The sequence below is a fragment of the Podarcis vaucheri genome, assembly GCF_965113315.1.
Source record: "Podarcis vaucheri genome assembly, chromosome: 5".
NCBI classification, from domain to species: domain Eukaryota; kingdom Metazoa; phylum Chordata; class Lepidosauria; order Squamata; family Lacertidae; genus Podarcis; species Podarcis vaucheri.
In genome coordinates, this window is record NC_138763.1 from 73,404,330 (window position 1) to 73,424,174 (window position 19,845).

Consider the following 19,845-nt stretch of genomic DNA (forward strand, 5'->3'; position numbering starts at 1 on the left):
AAAGATGCTGTTTTGCATGCAGTGGAACAAGGAGATTGCAAACTAATCCTACCATCTTCAATAGGTGACTTCACCAGAATCCCCTGCACATTCTAAAATCTGAGTAGTCCTAAACATGAATGATCTCCACATCATGATCCAGTGCTGCTCAGTCACTGGCTGTGATTACAATAATTTTTATACATAAATATAACACCCAAGTCTCCATACTATAACTTCTACAGTGGTAGCAATTAACTGTATGACAGGGTGCCCAAACTTTTTTCAAAGAGGGCCAGATTTGATGAAGTAAACATGCATGAGGGCTGACCACAGTTGTTGAGCTTTTTATAGGATTGAAGTTGCTATGTGTCAGCTTAGTTTATTACCTGTAAAGCTTCATTGATATTGCCATTGTAATCTACCATTTCATTCTTTCCTGGTTCACCCTTGGGACCCTGAAAAATAGTACATAGGTGGTTAGAAACCAGAGTTTTCATCTTGATTAGAGATACTTCAGTGCTTGAAAGTATCTCTAAGTATTCAAGTATCTTGAATAGAAAGCCCCAAAGAAGAGGACGTGCTTCACAGAAAAACTGGTAGTGCAGTTATGTGCACATATAGTCAGATTCTAACCCACTCTGGAATAATATTCAGTAAGCATATCTTAAGCATACATCCCAATCCCAAAGAAGGGCAGTGCCAAAGAATGCTCCAACCAGCGCACAATTGTACTCATTTCACACGCTAGCAAGGTTATGCTTAAAATTCTACAAGGAAGGCTCAAGCAGTATGTGGACTGAGAACTCCCAGAAGTGCAAGCTGGATTTCGAAGGGGCAGAGGAACCAGAGACCAAATTGCAAACATGCGCTGGATTATGGAGAAAGCTAGAGAGTTCCAGAAAGACATCTACTTCTGCTTCATTGACTATGCAAAAGCCTTTGACTGTGTCGACCACAGCAAACTATGGCAAGTTCTTAAAGAAATGGGAGTGCCTGATCACCTCATCTGTCTCCTGAGAAATCTCTATGTGGGACAAGAAGCTACAGTTAGAACTGGATATGAAACAACTGATTGGTTCAAAATTGGGAAAGGAATACGGCAAGGCTGTATATTGTCTCCCTGCTTATTTAACTTATATGCAGAATTCATCACGCGAAAGGCTGGGCTGGATGAATCCCAAACTGGAATTAAGATTGCCGGAAGAAATATCAACAACCTCAGATATGCAGATGACACAACCTTGATGGCAGAAAGTGAGGAGGAATTAAAGAACCTTTTAATGAGGGTGAAAGAGGAGAGCGCAAAATATGGTCTGAAACTCAACATCAAAAAAACGAAGATCATGGCCACTGGGCCCATCACCTCCTGGCAAATAGAAGGGGAAGAAATGGAGGCAGTGAGAGATTTTACTTTCTTGGGCTCCATGATCACTGCAGATGGTGACAGCAGTCATGAAATTAAAAGACGCCTTCTTCTTGGGAGAAAGGCGATGGCAAACCTAGACAGCATCTTAAAAAGCAGAGTCATCACCTTGCCAACAAAGGTCCGTATAGTTAAAGCCATGGTTTTCCCAGTAGTGATGTATGGAAGTGAGAGCTGGATCATCAAGAAGGCTGATCGCCGAAGAATTGATGCTTTTGAATTATGGTGCTGGAGGAGACCCTTGAGAGTCCCATGGACTGCAAGAAGATCAAACGCATCCATTCTTAAGGAAATTAGCCCTGAGTGCTCACTGGAAGGACAGATCGTGACGCTGAGGCTCCAATACTTTGGCCACCTCATGAGAAGAGAGGACTCCCTGGAAAAGACCCTGATGTTGGGAAAGATTGAGGGCACAAGGAGAAGGGGATGACAGAGGACGAGATGGTTGGACAGTGTTCTCGAAGCTACAAACATGAGTCTGACCAAACTGCGGGAGACAGTGGAAGACAGGCGTGCCTGGCGTGCTCTGGTCCATGGGGTCACGAAGAGTCGGACACGACTAAACAACAACAAGAAAGCATATCTTCCTCTACTACATTTGCATAAAGATGTTATCAAGCTGTTGTTCATCTGGCCAAGGACAGGTGGTGCTGCAAACTACAGTGGGTTGACAGCTTGCCCAAAACACACAAACCACCCCTTAGTGGAAGAGGGCAAGGTGGAGCGAAGAAATGGCCCAGGTGGGCAGGTGAGCCACAGATGAACATTCAGTACAGACTGGTGCAGCTCCCCAGCAATTGCTCCCTAGTCCTGTTTTGCTGCCACCTGCCCCTCCCCTCCACCTTACCCTATTCAAGGGCCGCTCCTGCAGTGTAGGGAGGGGTGGGTGGTGAGCTGTAAGGAAAAGGGGCTTTGTTGAACTGAAAGGAGTCAGGGGCTTTTCCTTGTGTGGTGGGGAATATAAGAGGGTTGGCAAAGTCTCTAGGGATTGGGCAGTAGGTGGGGCTGGTGAGCAACCCAAGCACAGATGCAGCCCACAGTATGTATATAAAAGAGCAAGGAGAATTTACTCACCTTTGGTCCTGGAGGTCCAGGTAAACCAGGGGGTCCAGGTTCCCCTTTACCTCCTCCAAGTGCATTGTCAGAATCTCCCTTATCTCCCTAGATATACAAATAAACAACAGTGGTCAAATGATTGTAATGCCTGTATTTCTATAACAAGGCTTTTTCTGAATGAGTGAAGGGGAGGAAGTGATAAATGAGAAGCTATTGCTGCTAATACCCCTTAGTCAGTTGAGTGCTGACATTACATATACTAATTGTGAAACCAGTTAGCAAAACCAGCACTGTCCACACAGGAGGAGAAACCTGCCTCTGAGATTTGGCCCGCTTTTCCAACCCCTTAAGGTGGTTGGCCCCCTTGGAACTCCATGCCAATACAGTGGTACCTTGGTTTACGAACTTAATCCATTCTGGAAGTCCATTCTTAAACCGAAACCATTCTTAAACCGAGGTGCACTTTCCCTAATGAGGCCTCCTGCCGCCAGTGCCCTTCCACCGTTCGGCTTCCGTTCTTAGACCGAGGTAAAGTTTGCAAACCGGGACACTACTTCCGGTTTTGCAGAGTTCATAAACCGAATAGTTTGTAAACAGGGCTGTTCTTAAACCGAGGTACCACTGTAGAAGTTTGCTTTTAGGCATCTTCTGGAAAAAACAACCACTGAATTATTCAAACAGGTCTTTCAGTTCTGAAATCCTTTGCCAACCAGCTATCGCTGATGTGTTGACATTTTTACTATAATAGTGTGTTTTCAGTCTGTATACCGCCTTGTGGATATTTCATATGAAAGTGTGGCCTATAAACGTTTTTAAAAAACAAATGTACAAAGATCTGTCCAGTGAAATATTTTTTCCAGTCAGATTATTTGCTATTTTTATGGAAGCATAAAGATGCATACTTGGTGGTGCCCTGTTCCCTGTGCAAGCAAATAAAGAAAATATACCTGTTACCACATCCCCTTCCCAGGTAACAAAACAAACCTTTTGTCCTACGGTTCCAGGAGGTCCCGGATCACCAGGTTTTCCTTTCTCGCCCTGTTGGTAAAATATACACATGGTTGGATACCTGCTGCAATTATTGGTTTAATCTGCACTAGGATCAGCTGAATGGTGGTAAATTTATCTTTGGACACAACATGGCAAGTATGTCTACAGCTTTATTCCTGTTCCTTTGCTAGTTTTCCTTCTGAAGAACCATCGTTTGCCTTTTGATTCTATATCACAGCATGGCCATGTGTCCATTTTCTTTTACATACACACACACACACACACACACACACCTATATATATATATATATATATGGGTTGGTTTTCTTTTTTTAAAAAAAGTTCCGGCTACAAGAAGTTTCTCTCTTTCAAAGAACATGGTTTAAAATGAAACAATCTCTCAAAACTAATCACCATCTAATGAACTTTCCAGTTTTGAAAGGCTGCATTTCACAAACATCTTGTGAAGAAACCATCTTCACAGGACAATCATTTATCTGAAGGTTTCATATTGGGGGCCAGGAACTGGCAGGTGCGTCACAGGTACCAGAATCAAGGTGATGCAATCCTGTATATGTCCAAGATCATCCCTCTACAGTGCCCGTATGGATGGCTTTATACCCTTGCGCTATGCCCAAGTACCTAAGCTTGATAAAACAAACAATATGGATGTTCCCATTTCAGTTATCTAACACAGAAACACCATTATCATCCCTAGTTTCAGGAAAGTTCTGGCCACCTGTTGCAACCCAAGCTTAGCACACTTCCTCTTATCCCACTTTGAGCTAATGAGCAATTCAACGAGCAATTTCCAGATTGACGTTCGCTCAACTTAGAGCTAAAGAGCAAATTTTCCCTGGAAAAGGAGCAGGGAAACCACTTGAACCATACTTTCTAGGTATGGGACAAGCGGAAGTGTGGATGAGCCCTCAGTGATTTTGCCAAGTTTCTGTGCAGGTGTGCATGCTTCACAGAGGCATAGATGGGGGGGAGGGCGGGGGCGCCACTGGGTGCCACACCGTGGGGGTGCCCAAACCAAGCATTTCTCCTGGGAGTGACACGGTGGCTCATGCATCTGCAGGCTCCGCAGTGTCGAAACAGCAGTGTGGAGCTTGCAGCCACCTGCTGCCTCCCCCTCAGCTGCCCTACAGATGAGGGAGAGGCGGTGGCCTGCCCTGGCTAAACCCCACCCAGTGGGTGGCTTCCCTTGCCCCTGGGTGCAGGGCATGCACGCCGCCCCAGGTGTCCTAGTGGCTAGCTACACTGCTGATGCTTCAGCTATAAGGAGAGATCACTCCATAGGTCAAAAGGGTCTGTGGGCTGAATGGCCAAACATTTTGAGCTGCGCCTTTGCATTACATAAAAGCAGCATTCAGTTGCAAACAAATTCATTTTGATCTTTTTATGAGCCACCTTTGGCTTACGCCCCAAAGGCAGTGTGCAGTTAAAAGAACAAACAAAAACAACACAAAAATTCACCATCAAAAACAATGTAAAACACAGAAACAGCAGCATCCATCCCCAAAAAACCAAACCAGACATCCAACTGCAATTTAAATCAGCTATTCAACACACCGAAATGCATGGGAAAATAAGGAAAGGAAATTGCTGCCAAAAACACTTTATAATGAGTGGTGGGGAGACTTCCGGGTTGGCGCCTCTGGCAATGGCGGATTTCCTCTGATCGGGAGGAATCCGCTCCATGGAAATCAGGGTCTGGACCGCCACGGCGAGGCGGAGACCCACCAAAAACCACAGGCGGGAGAAGCCTGTGGACGTGGGATTCGGCTGGCACCTTTTGCGCCTCTCCTACTCGCGGGGAAACCCGGTTTCGGGGATCCGGACCGACGTGGGGTGAATGGCGCGGTGCTTCAAATCGACTGCTTCTTTCACGGAAGTGTTGCCGGAGAGCGCTGACTTTTTCCTGTGGACAATTGGACTCTAAACAACTACCCGTGAGTAGAACGGAAAATTGGATCTCTAAACTTCTTAATTTGGCATCGAAACGGGAAGGCTTCAAACAGGAAGTCCGCCTTCCTCTTTTGTAAATAGATTGAAGCAAAGACATTGCAAGCTAAAGCCTGGAAAGTCTTTTGTAAAGGATTAAATCTCCATCGGTTAAAATTACTAAACCCCCCTTGGAAGCAGGAGAAGAGGGGGGAAATTCTAGATCGTTTAAGCCTGCAGGAGAGAGAGTGAAGAAAGATAAATCACCACCGTTTCGAACCTGGGAACGGGCTGCCAGTAAGATTGACGTTTTGGGAAAGTTCATTGACTGTGAATAAAACGTATGTTGACAGATAGTTAAATAAGAGAAATATATTGTTTCCACTGTTTCCTTTTGCACTTAAAAAGGAGCAAAAAAAGTAACTGAAAATCGAAACTAACTCTGTCGCTGGATCTGCATTTAAAAGGATGGATACAAATAGAAATTGTTTCCCCTAGAGGGAGCTTTTGAAACTGTCGCAGGAGTGGAGCTGGGGAATTTTCCAGCTGCAGAGATTAAAGAGCGTGAGAATCAGAGTCTGACCTTGGACAAGAATGTTGACAGAAGAAGCCTTAGTGATTGCATTTTGCAAGACAAGTGCTTTATTGGAACAGCTTCATGAGAAGATGGATGTGATGATTATTAAAATTGACAATTCGGGACAAAAAATGACTGAGTTGGGACTGAGTTAATGGTAAGATAAGGTTAAAATAAATTAAGATAATTAAATGATAGAAAACAGTGAAAGATGAAAAGGATTTGCTGAAATAATTAATAACTAGAACACAAAAAGGGAGGTGTGAGGAGGTCGATGAAACAGGTTAATGAAAGATAAAGATATGGAAATAATGGATGTGTTTTTAACTGTTTTTGCTTTTGTTTTTGTTTTGATGTATTGTGTCTTTTGCTTTTTTATATGTATTGTAATGTATTGATCTGTACTGTTTATTTTTTCTCTTTCTTTTTTACTTTTTTCTTTTTCTTTTTCAATTCTTAAACTTTTAATAAATATTATTTTTTTTAAAAAATATAATGAGTGGTGGGGTAGCTAGTCCAATAAAGACATTGTAAATACAAGGTCAGATGGTTGTGGGATCCAAACAAAGGCCTTGAGGGAAGACCTTGCATTTTGGGTAGAATCAAGTGGGAGAGAGTAGTCCTTTAAGTAACAGACCCCAAGTTATCCAGGCAATAGCCAGCACTTTCAAATGTGCCTAGAAAGGAACCAGCAACTATTATAGTTATTTAAGAACTGGTGAGATGCAGTCTCTATAGCTAATACACTGTAGCTGCTGTGTTTTGTACTAATGGAAGTTTCCAAGGTCTTCAAAGGATATATAATACAGAGTGCATTTCATGAGTCCACACTAAATGTTACCAGAGCACCAATAATTGTGGCTGGACAATCTAGCAGGGGTTGCAGCCGATCTACCAGTTCCAGTGACAGTGCTTCATCAATCAGCAGCACCAGACTGTGAACTCCAGAGACCGTAACCCCATCCTTAGGGAAATGCAACCCAGTCTGTTCTAACTATCTGAACTGGCCAGAATGCATTTTTGCTCAAGAAATGTCTGGATTTCAAAATAGGAAACATGATTTAAATCATATTGATCACACTGATTTATAATAGCACCAGCTGTACGGAAGGCTATCTTGAGACCATTTATTCTGAATCCATTCCATGTACCCCAGTGAGAGCCCATTTTTGTAAATTTCTGCTTGATGGCTGGATCACATGGGTATGAACCATATGAGCGACACATTGCTTAATGGGAAGGGCATCACTAATATTGCATGTGCAAGCATGATGTATAAAGCAGGTCTGAGAGTTAACAAGGGCAGTTCTTTTTATGGCAATAGGCCTTTGAAGGAAGGGAAACAGAAGGGGGGGCACAGAGATTGACGAAGAATGAGCCAAGTGGTAGGGCAGAATGAAGTACTGAGAGCTGCATGGAGCAAACCTGATTATCTGACCACTGAAAGCTCTGTCTGACTTTCCTTTCCAACTGTTTTCTACAACCAAGACAGCCTTCAAAGTTAAATCACAACAGCTGAGATTCTCAGGATGCCAACTTCTGTTCTAGATATAACTGCTTTCTGTGTCTGCATGGTACGCATATGCAGTGGTCCAAATGGACATCGCAATAACACTTTTGAGTACAGATGGAAATTGTTTACTCAGAGGGCCATTTTCATGTACTATCTGGATCTGCAGTGAAGAAGTTGAGCTCACTTATATTTCAAAGTGCACACAAGGCATTAAATGGAGTGCTTCATTTTCAAATTAAGTTGGGAAATGTGAAGAGTTAATAAGCTGCAGCCAGAGCTTATACTAATCAGTTGCATGGATTTTGCTATCTTCAAAGTCAGCAGCAATTGCATCCTCTTATAAACCGGCATTCCAGCATACATCCAAATCGTTCTGTCCTCCCATCACAATACTTATCCTGTTTGTTATTCCAAGGGTGAAAGCAGACGCAATATATAAACATATCTCTTTCAGAAGACTGCTAATGTTTGAGTATTCTGAACAGGGGTGCTTCAAATTCTGGGTTTAGTTTTGGGCATACACAGCACACTCCACACTTGTAAGAAATAGGATAAAAACATTCTTTGGCAAGCATGAAAATGCAGCTCAAAGCAACCTGGTCAAGGTTTGGGGGAAGGACAAGACAAATAAGCAAACCAAGCTCAAGCATTTGACAATGTCCTACCCTCTGCCCCCTTTTCCCTGGCAAACCTGGGGGGCCCATCTTCCCTGCAACTCCACGGTCTCCCTTTATTTGGAGGATGGGTAAGAAAAGGGAGGCAGAGAATTATGTCTGTTGCGCTTGACTGGTAGCCTCCAAGCACAACATAGCCAAACCCTGAAACACCTAAAAGAAATAGCAAACTTGCTAAAACTTCTACTTTTGTTGCTGATAGCAACAACAACAGCAGTAGGATTTATATAGAGTTTTAAAGTGGTGAAAACACTTCACACACCTAATCTCAGTAATCTACACAGCAACTCTGTAAAGTAGGTCATTATTGGTGCCCTTCTATTGAAGCTTGGGGAGGAGATCTAGAGCTAAGATATAGTAGCTCCATAGATAGATAGATAGATAGATAGATAGATAGATAGATAGATAGATAGAAACTTCTACAGACCATGGTAAAATTTCACTTGTCTCCTGCTGGGGAGGGGAGAGGAAAATAGGGAACATCTCTACTGACCAAAGTATTCACATACTCACATCCTGATTATAACACCAGATCTCCTTAAGAGACTTAAAATAAAACATGGACAAAGCAGACTAAGAACAGACGTTTCTTTAAGTGCAATACCTTTGCTCCTGGCATCCCTGGCTCACCCTGCATTAGGAAAAGATGGAAAAACAAACTGAGAGAAGAAGAGAGGAGAGGGGTGATTCTTTTACTTCCAGCACTAACAGGCAGAGTAGGTGACCATTCTTTGAAGAAGACCTCATGCCAAAGCCCCACTTTAACTTTATTTCAATTTGCATTTACGTCTGTCTAATGGGTTTCACTAGGTCTCACACAGCTGTGTACTGATGTGAAATTCACTCATGCAACTTTCTATCCAGCTTTAAACGGACCAAAAGTATTTTATTTCAAGACTCAAAAATGGAATCTGCAGAAATACAGATGGGCAAGAGTTGTTAATATTCAAGTTTGAGGGTGGAACTAATGAAGAAAACACTGAGTTCTGATGTTTTCCTTCTAATGCAAATGTCAGTCAGGGCTATTTTCTGGGGAGAATCAGTAGATGGGAAAGGATTTGAAGTCTTCCCTCGCTTGCAGATTTTGCCCTGCAAATATTGTCCTAAGGAGGCAACTTGGAAAAAGAGAACCATGACTCTGCAGATAGGAGCAATGTTGATTTGGGCCACCAGAGCCATAGTGCCCTTCTTTACATTCTCCCATAGAAGTGAATGGAGCACAATAACGTGTTGCTCTTGGAGAAACTCTGGTAATGACACTGGGGGCTCAACCACACTTCCCTTCATCCCATGATTTCTTGGTCCAAGAGGTTTTTCTTCTGTCCCACTACTTTCCCTCAGAAAACCTGTGCTTTACTGCTGAATTGGAACCAACATCAATCTGCAGAAAACCCAAATACCATTTGTTCTGATTCAACAAAAACCCGCAGATTTTCTTGGAGAAAGCGGCAGGACAAGAAAAAAACTTCTCAGACCTGTGTCTAGAAATCATGAGACAAATGGAAGTGTGGATGAACTCTGGGTGGCCCAGCCCTCGCCAACAGAATTCCCAGGGAGGAGGAAGTCCCATTTGCTTCAGTGCAGAGTACAAATATAACATTCCACCCTCTGCACATATCCTACCTTTTAAAAGGAATTTTGGTAGCGCTATAAAATTACTCTGATGAGGCAGGTGCCTCGGACTCAGCTATACAGCTGCAAATAAAATGTGTGTTGTGAAGTGCATTATACAAATGTGGCATTAGATGGCAATGGTGAGCTATGGCAAATTCAATATTCTTTTCAAACATTTTTTTAAAAAAGCATTTCACAGTCTGCGAGAAAAGTTATATCATGATCATTTAAAAGAAATCACTCTGGTCTGTGTTTCTGTTTGCAACAGTGTTATAATGTCTCTGTAACACCAGCATCTCATGTGAGTTGTGGTACTATATTTTTGTACACCACTCTAAGCACTGGTTTGCTGGCACATCAAAGCTGCTTTACGTCTTTTTTTAAAAAAACAACAACAGTGCATGATATGAGAATCTGCCATTGTGGCTATTTAATTAATCTGATGGATGCACATTATGAACTTCCTTATGAACTACCAGACATTATCTTAAACATTTGCACTTTTGACTAAGTGTCACTTTGTTGTTTTTTTAACTATGAAGGAACTTTGGACTCATAGGATCTATCCAGTGGATTATAATCTCTACTACATTACAAAACACTAGATGTGATGTTTCGGAGTGCAATAAAACCCCAAAATTTAGCAGTTGAACTGGCAAAAAAGCAAGTTGTATTAAGGATAATTCTTTTTTAAAAATGCTTTTTATTAAAACAGCAGCTCTAATCTCAGGGCTGTGCTTTGCTTTTCAGTTCTCTGCTCCCCACTATTTGATGCTAAGTTGAGAGCACACCTCGGTTTTCATCTCCTAAGAGTGCTCTACAGCCCCCCCCCCCCCGGGAGGTTAGCACTTGAAAACTAACCTTCATGCCTGCCACCGCAATTCCAGGATCCCCCTGACAGAGAAAAAGGAAAGACAGGGATACTTTGATAGATGGTGAAAAAAGGTCTTTGCTCAAGAGAGAAAGTTTCAGAAAGTTTCTCTTTTTTTTCTTGGGGAGGGGGCAAAGCATACCTAAGGTAATGTAAAATAGAAGCCAACAGCCTTGGAAGATTACTAGGACCAAACTAGATGTGACAGCAGCACAGGGCATGTTGGGTGCATCTGGTTTTTCATAGAAAAAGGGTGTGTGTGTGAATGAATCCCTAACCAAACCCGCTGCTTACTTCCCTCTAGCCTCTCCCCGCAAAGACTTTTCTGATGCCAGAGCACAGATAACAAAAGCATCAACACACAAGAGCACAGGAAGCTCCCTGATACTGAGACAGATCACTGGTCCATCCAGCTCAATGTTCCCCAAACTTGGATCTCCAGCTGTTTTTGGACTACAACTCCCTTTAGCCCTGACTATTGCCCATGCTGGCTGGGACTAGCAGAATCTCATAACGCCCGTAGGACTGCAAATTCCCCACCTCTGACCTAAAGGGGCACACTGCTGGGAGATAAGCTGCAGGTAGGAGCAAATTTTCTAAACCTAAATCCACACCTGTGTTCCTCTTTGAGTTCAAAGAGAGAAAGAGAAAGGTGGGGCGGGGAGGGGGAGAGAGGAAGAGGAAAAGAAAGGTCTGCTGCTGTCACCTCTGGCTTGGCCCTAAGGGATTCCTCAATGAGGAATTCAGTATTGGCAGACAAACTTCTCTCAAGCACAGTTTGCCTTCCATTACCATCTCCTGCAATGTTTGGTTGCAGGGAGTGCTAGGTGCATTGTGGAGCACATCACTGGTCCACATGTGCTTGGCTGGGGCACTGTGTGTGCTGAGAGGGCACCCTAGAAATCACTATAAATTGTTCGGTACCACAAAGGGGTTCCTCAACACATGCAATGGGGTCCTTCCGCAGACAAATCAATGTGGAAAGAATTTCCTGAGGGCGGAGGTTTTAAGACTCTTGGGTCTAGACAGGAGTGTGTCACAGTTCCTCTACACTAGCATTATCAATGCATCTTGCTATTGTTTTTAAAGAGAAGATGTGCTATTACTTTTAGCAGAAACCAAACATTGGCTGTTTCATAATCTTAAGGTTTTCATCAACTTTATTGAACAGTTTATGGTCTCATGTATGCAATTGTGCATATCTAGTATTATTTTATGACTGAGGGAAAATGTGAATATTAGTAATGGGACATTAAGGTGGGGGAATGAAATGAAATGTAGCAAGAATGCTATACAGCCATGGGATCTGTCAGGAGATCTTTGTACTTTAAATAGCAGGAAAATGAATAATTCCTCACATACGCAGGATTTTTTGTATAACATGTGACAAATGAGTGATTGGTTTTGTCCTCATATCTCTACCAGTTACTTAATCTTTGCTTTGCACTTGGATTCAGGCAAACTGTTGAGGTGGTAAAGCCACCACACAAGAAACAACTGGTTATTTTTACATATGACTTCACACATTATCCAGGAGATTGTCAGCTACAGTATCTGCATTATGTCAGTGCATTTAAAAGAACAGTCCGCGTAAAAAAATATTGTCCTTTGATGACTTAGCTATTTTGGCTGTTCATCTGAATCAAACTTGGGTGATTCTTTGTGAAGCCTGAAGCATATATTGAGGCTGATGAAAGGGATACTACAGAAAATGGCCTCCCTATGATAAGGGACCCCAGCTCTGTCTATAATGGCTCCATCAGCACGTAATGCTAAACTATGTCTTAACATTATGAGGACAAGCCACAATGAGCCTAGGACTCTTGCATTCACTTCTCTTCTCCTCTCCTCTTTTGGCATAGCTGCAGGAAGGCTAGAATCTTCTGCTTCCATTTTATATTAACCACAGCTGTTCATTCTGTGCAACCCTAAACTGTGGTTAATCATAGTTACAATCTACTCAAACAAGCCAGATTTATAAGTCACAGTTTGAAGCTGACTTGTTTTAGCAAACCATATTTAAGAGTATCTGAAGTCTGCCCAGGTTCGAACATCATAACAAGCTGCAGTTAGTCAAATAAGGAAACATAAACTTATTAACTCCTCTTCATGGTTTTGCCAGAGAAGGAGGGACCAAGCCAAAGGCTCACTGCAACTCAGTTTTGTAACATAAACTGTGGTTTAGCATTACATGTGAACACAGCCAAAGTTGGGAAGTACACCTATAAAGGCTGTTACCTTGTGTCTCCACATATCCTTCCCAATGGCCTCAAGATGGCCATGGATATGCAGAATGTAATGGCTCGATCCACTTGAAATACACTTACAAGTGTTTCAGCAGGAAGAAGGACCAGTCACCATAATGAGGCCACGTTCAGTAGCATTTTTATGGCAAAAATAATGCCCACTGTAGACCACTGTATTTGACTGCACCCTATTAATGACTGGAAATGATGCTAATGGGGAGCAAGCTCATCAAAGCAGCCAATATATAACATGTAACACCTGGGCAGGGAAAGAAAGATACTGGAAGCCTTTGGGAAGGATATCAAGTGGTAAGAATTTCCTAGACAAAAATTGCAGTGCAGATGAACCTTGAGATGAGTGCTTATTGGCTAAATAAAGGAGGTGGGCACATTCTACATATTAGTATCTGTTAGGCTCTTCAACGAGAGCATTTGATTACAAGAGCAAATGGTCCTAGGGAAAGAAGTGGGAACGGATGGAAATATTTAATGTTAGACATAGAATAATGGGGGTTTGGAGAGTTTAGTGCAATAGATGAACAACAAAGAGACTTGCTTGGAGAAGCAGATTTAAATCATAAACCAAGAAGGGCAAACAGGTTCAAACAGTGAAAGGTGTGAAGCAGATGGGGATGGAAGAAGAGGGAGAAGGATCATACCTCTCAACTTTCTGAAACAGAAATCAGGGGCATAGCTAAAAAACACAAGGACAGAAGATGGAAATCAGGGATTCTATGTAATAACAGGTGAAAGAAACATTCAGAAATGCATCAGATGTGAGTAATGTTTAGTAACTATGGGCTAGAGACATGAAGGGGATAAATATATATTGGGAGGGTGGATTTGATTGAAGAGATGGCATGTCAGTCCTTTAACATGTAAATGAATGCAATTCTGGAATCCTTTAAATAAGGGTTATTCTGACCTAAAATATGTGAACTGGAGTTTAATCTGAATCGCAGCTATGAATTTAAATCTAAGCACATACTCAAGTGGAATTCTTCTCCACTCCTCTGAAAGTAATAAACATTTGAACCTTGATCCAATGGCAAATCAGTCAAATTTATGCTCTCTGTTTCCGTAGTGCAGATGAAGCACAGATTGGTTTAGTGGACCACACACTCATTGCAGTGGGTATCTTAAGGCACCCATTTCACTTCACTTCTTTCCACAATGGGAAAACTGTTGAGGAACAGGCATGCCATTTGTTCAGCAAAACATTTCTTCCTGGTTCTTCTTCCTTTTGCTAAATCAGACTTTGAGCTTTTTGTATTTTAAGAGTAGGAAATACATGTACAGAATACATGTAGAGAATGTTAAAGGTAATTGGTGTAATCTCTGAGACTCAGGGTCAGTTGAGAGGTATGGGTAAGGGTGGTTGGATAAGTCAGACTCCATTCCTTGCAGAATACCTGAACTCCTTGTTTTCCTGGTAGCCCTGGCATGCCCCTCTCCCCCTGAAATAGGAAAAAAAGATAAAGATAATGAAGATGGAAGAGTGAGGGGAAAACATAGGTCCCCATATGACCTTTGTTGGTAACCACTGAAACTGGAGAAAACTGTATTCCATAAGATCTCAAGAAGCTCTGACGATTCAGACTAGAAGACAACCATTGCTGTGATAATTTCTTACAATATAATTAGTAAATCCTGAATTTAGTATTAAACATTTGAAGTGTTAAAGTTATGATGAGAACATGGCTTTCTTCATCTTTTGCATGGGGAAAATGTCAAAACGTAATGCCAGAATCAAACTAGGGACTGGTTGTGCCAGCAAATAAATAATCAGTGCAGCTCATGGCTTGTGGTGTTAGGTAGTGTTGCAGAGATATTATGCTAATATGCCATAGGCGTAGGGATTGACTTACGACCTTTTCAATGTCACTTCAACTGGCTGATGTTAACTACCTTCCCAGAAAATACAGAACTTCACTGTGCTGAATTTATTACATCTGAAAACAACTTCTCTGCACGGCGGCCAAAACACAGATCAACTCTTTTGCTGTATGGGTAGTGTGTCAAATTCTCCCCAGCAATGCAAGCGATCATTTACCCTGCCATCATCATATCTTGTGTTTTCCTACCACATAATGACTGCAGAAATGGGATGATGTACAATGGACCACATGGAGCAAGTGAGCCTAAATACTATGGGAGGAGAGAGGCAGTACGATTCAGTGATGCTGGAGTTTTGGATGACACTTCCTTCCTATGTGTGTAACATATAGACATGAACGTCTCTCTGGACTATGGATGGATGATTGTGACAATTTTAGTTACTCCCAGTTCCTCATTTCCCCAAACGTAACTTCAGTTCACCACATTTCCACATCAGTATTCTATTTTTTAATAAACCTTTTCATGAAAATCTGAGTACATTTACGTGCTAATTTCTTTTAATAAACACATTTCTGTTTACAATTTTTCCAAATATACACATTTTTGCAAGCAATTTCAAAAATGCAGAATGCATCTTTGAATGTCATTTTCACTAATATATACAGGCACACACCCCTACTTATGTGTGATCAATTCACACGTGACCGCATATACGCACGACACCAGGAAATAAACAAATAGACAGACAGACAGACAGACAGACAGACAGACAGACAGATAAAAGGGATTTGAACAGTATATAAACCAAACATGTGTGTTCACAAGTGCCAAAAATGGGAGAACAGTTTTGATTGTCACTAAAGCTAACACGAAACAATGTACTGGAATTTGTTTCTGCTTCTAACAAACCAGCAGAGGGCAGCCCAGGATCTCAATTCAAAGTTTGAGGGTGGGCTGTTGGGGGGGGGGGGGAGAGAAAGAGACAAAATGCTGTTCATTTCTTCCCACCAGGACAGTCTCCTGCTGGTTTCCTCTTTAAACTACAAGTTTCATGGAGCTTTGATTTTTCTTAACCATGAAATTGACGCTTCCTTCTCATCACAATCCAATTGGAAAACCTGGATTAAGAAGATCTCCAGATCTCCAGGGTTTAATGATCTGGCTGTGCTCACAGACAGGTTGTGAAACTCTTGATGTATAATCCCTTTCACCTTGGAGAATGTGTATGTATTTTTCAGCTGCCTGGAAAATCAGGAGGCAGCCTCTGGGTAGGTGTGGAGAACATCACTGGGATATGCTAGTTAGCACTGATATTAGTTGCTAATGATTACCCACCTTCCTCTTAATATGCAACTTGCTGTTGGGTAATGACAGACACAACATGTGAATAACTGTGGTGTCTTTGAAAGCAGACTCATTGCAACCTACTATGAAGTTAGTCTAGGCCGCAGCCTAGGGCAGCAGTTTATAAGGGGCTGCCTTTCTGCACAGTAGGTGACGGATGTCAAGTTTTCTTTCCTATTAGTACCTTAGTGCATGTATTTCTCTTGCTCATGAACAGTAAGGAATAAGGGAAGAATGGAGCGTCTGTACTTAAAAAAGAATAGGGAGGATATGACCATTAAATTACCTTGATACATGTGCTGGGAAGCCAATTGTATTAGCATATCTTGTTTTGCACCGTCTTGATATTGTATGTGAGTGGGCAGCACATAAAAACATTAATAAATCAAATTTGTCTCAGTAAGTTGTAGCGGGTACATTGAAAAGACAAGCTATTAAATAGACATTTTTAGATGAGTTTACACACATGAAGTAGTGTGTAATTGTATAGTTGGAAGGGACCCTGAGGATCATCTAATCCAACCCCCTCCAATGCAGGAAAATGCAGCTCTCCCATACGGGGATTGAACCTGCAACCTTGGTTCCAACCATCACACCAACCAACTGAGCTAGAACCAGCTCCAAAGACATTTAAATCATACAGCCTGTTATAGTTTGCCTTGTCTTTTGTGGATCTTGGCCAAAGTTGTAATACCTTTTTAAAAAAAACCACAGGAATAGATTCAAAATTTATAGGCTCAATATACATTTTAATCAAATAGATAACATATGGGCATGAAATCATGTTAGCCTCTCTTAAAAGGGCCCCGAGCATCAGAAGAAAAGAAAGGAGCATGCCAAACCTCAACATCAGGATCTGCTGATTTTAGAGTGGGTTTGATGTGTCAGCTAACCAGACATTGTGAAGAAACCCCAACCCGTCTCACAAGATACAGAAGGGCAAGAAATCATCAGCCAGTTTGAGTAGTCAAAGAAATGCCTTTGCAAAGAGTCAAATTCCACCAAACTCATAAAGATAGATTTCACCGTGTCTCTCTGTGTGTGCCTAGTGGAGCCAGGACATGGAAGTCTGCTAGTGGTTAATCACAACACAGATGGATATGCTATTAAATAGGCCACAGGTCTGTCTTGGGTCAAGATTTTTATAACAATACATTGTTCTAAGTAACAATTCCCATACCAGATTGACACCATGCCTACCTTCATGCTAGGCTCCCCCTTTTCACCCTGTGCAAGGGAAAACAAAGAGAAGAAAATGGGGGGGGGGGTAGAAAAAGAGGGGGGAGGACAGGCAGAAATAAGAAATTAGGGGAAATGAGCTGCATTGAGAAATGGATGAGAAATGAAGGGTGGCACACTTGAAAACTATGTAGGTTGTAGATAGACAAAATTTAAGATGGTATGACAGAGCGCACAGTGTACACATACATTTTTTCCTTCTTCTATTGTCTCTGGCTTCACAGGTTTTTTCAAGCGCTATAAAACCAAGCAACTTTCTTTGACCAGAAACAAGAGCACAGAGTATTGTTTGGGCTAGAACCCAGCCATAGCATCTGTTTTCAATGCCAGGATTCAATTCTAGAACATATGAGATCAGAATACTCCTCTCACCACTAATTAATGGGAGAAAGCCTCTGCAGCAGGAATTAGAAATTCCTGGGCAAAGAGTGGTGTTTTCACCTGCCCTAGCAAAAGTGAGGCGGCGGGGGGGGGGAATGTTTCTACTACCCATCACAATGGGCCACTAAACCTTCAGGTCAAGACTGGGGAAAAATATTTGCCATACATGTGTGCAGAATGTCCTCTGGGTGCAACACCACTCCTCTTGTCCATGTAAGGGGTGCTCATATGAACATCATTGTTGTAACACAGTGAAGTAGCAATCAGTTGAATTTGGGACATGGGAAGTTGCTGGTGCAATGCAAAAGTTACCTTTGGGCCAGAAGGACCAGGAAGGCCAGGGGTGCCAGGTAAGCCAGCCTCACCCACCTCACCCTGGGGAAAAGATACAAGGAAAGACAGGAAGGAATAGGTACAGATAAGGGTCATAAAAAGTCAAGTTTTCTGGCTAAGAAGAAATATGATTAAAGAAGTGGTGGACAGTAATCTCAGGATGACACCCTTGCTGGATTAATACAGGAAGGTATTCAAAAAAGCAACAACAACACATACCTCTCCTGTATCAGTATCTACAGCCACAGCAGGCACTATAACCTTCCAATAGTTTGATTTCACCCCCAAAGGTACACTGCACCATTGTCTCCCGAGACAGACGGATGCCAACCAAACCAAGTCAACACTTTCCCCATGTTTCACCTAACACCTGAGTTCCATGACCCAAGTCACAAGATTTAGAAGCCATCTCTTGGAAACTGCTGGGACTCAACCCTAGCACCAAAATGAACCTACTAGACTTATAACATTCAATATAACTTGCAGCACGATAAATCAAGGAAATCATAATAAAAGGACTCATTGTAAAAATAACAGAAGCGTCACAAACTCCAACAAAGTGGTAAGTAAGATCAGCCATATAAGGCAAGTAGGTAAGAGCTGACCCAAACGTTTCAGTGGACTGTATCATCCCAGAAGATACATGGGGAATTGCTTCTTCGAAAGTGCTCACATTATCAAAATCTCTCTCTGTGTATGTTCCTGACATTAGCTTTCTATGTGCAAGGAGGTTTTCATGTGCCCCTCTGACAGTTTGGATCGGGTCTAATCAGATTCAGCCAAGGGTGGAACCACTGAAGGATACCCAGAGTTTGTACATTTTGCATGTGAATGTGGATTCAAACTCATTTTTATTCCAGATAGGTGTCAAATCTTCAGGGGCTTACAGTTGTTCCTGGCAGAAACTGTCGTAAGCAACCAAGAGAGCCTGAAAAATTGGAAACTTCTCCAGTCCCACCCTCTTGTTAACAGATTCTACCCATGGGGCATGACAGAGGTTGTGATGGCTGCAGGGGAAGAAGTCACACTTACTTCAAGCCCCGTCACTCCCAGCCGAAGCTGCTCAAGGTAGGAAATGAGCAAAGTGTGATAACCAGGATATGCTTGTGTCTGTGTGCATGAGTAAGGCAAGGATGGTGTATCTTTGCCAGCACTTTCCCAGATGGCTCAGATCTACATTAATGCATTTCAAACGCTGCTGTGCTTAGTTCATTTTCTAGTCTTATGCTTCTAAAAAACAACAACCATACCTTTCTTCCATGGTACCCCTGAATTCCAGGGTCCCCCTGTAAATGCCAATTGAAATAAAAACACAAACAAGGATTGAGTTAGGTTGCATTCAGACTGAAACTCCTTTCCCTTTATGAACATGTACGTAAGAATCTGAGGGGGACATAGACAGATACAGGAGTCCCAAAGAAGAGCTGTGGGGTATTCATGTCCCTTGCAAATTTTTCAGCTCACTTAACTCTAATATTGGACCATTCTAGCCTTTAGGGATCTTTGCATGACCAAATGTTGAGTATTACCTGCCCCTCTTTGGAGGAGTAGAAAAAGTAGTGGCATGCAGTAGCAAGGAGAATTTTATAGTATCAAAAATATTGTCCTGGCTCCCGCCCAACACATTCAGACAGAAGCTCTTCCTTGAAGTTAAAAAAGAGATATTTATTCAGGCAAGTAACAGTGCAGGTTTGGCAGCAGACCCAGTGCTCAGGAGCCAGGATTAAGAAGTTCAGGAGCAGGCAAGAAGTTCAGAATTGGACAGAAGCGATGAATACGTCCCAACAAGTTTCCCTGCCCCTCTTGCCAAGCTTTG

At 42.2% G+C, this 19,845-nt stretch overlaps 1 protein-coding gene across 13 annotated transcripts in view; it reads right to left on the bottom strand.

The window, feature by feature from the left end:
- The window catches only part of COL13A1 (collagen type XIII alpha 1 chain), an 89,525-nt gene that overhangs the window by 31,874 nt on the left and 37,806 nt on the right, over window positions 1-19,845 (bottom strand). For 3 of the 13 annotated variants that reach the window (XM_082222083.1, XM_082222079.1, XM_082222080.1), the window contains 6 exons: window positions 19,280-19,315; window positions 14,306-14,350; window positions 8,767-8,793; window positions 3,446-3,499; window positions 2,480-2,566; window positions 369-437 (listed from right to left, as the gene is read on the bottom strand). In XM_082222083.1, the coding sequence (XP_082078209.1) occupies window positions 369-437; window positions 2,480-2,566; window positions 3,446-3,499; window positions 8,767-8,793; window positions 14,306-14,350; window positions 19,280-19,315 (318 nt within the window). Of the gene's footprint in view, window positions 1-368; window positions 438-2,479; window positions 2,567-3,445; window positions 3,500-8,153; window positions 8,217-8,766; window positions 8,794-14,305; window positions 14,351-17,276; window positions 17,304-18,008; window positions 18,072-19,279; window positions 19,316-19,845 lie in introns of all 13 variants that reach the window. The other 10 variants (XM_082222074.1, XM_082222072.1, XM_082222075.1 and 7 more) reach the window with 8 other exon arrangements.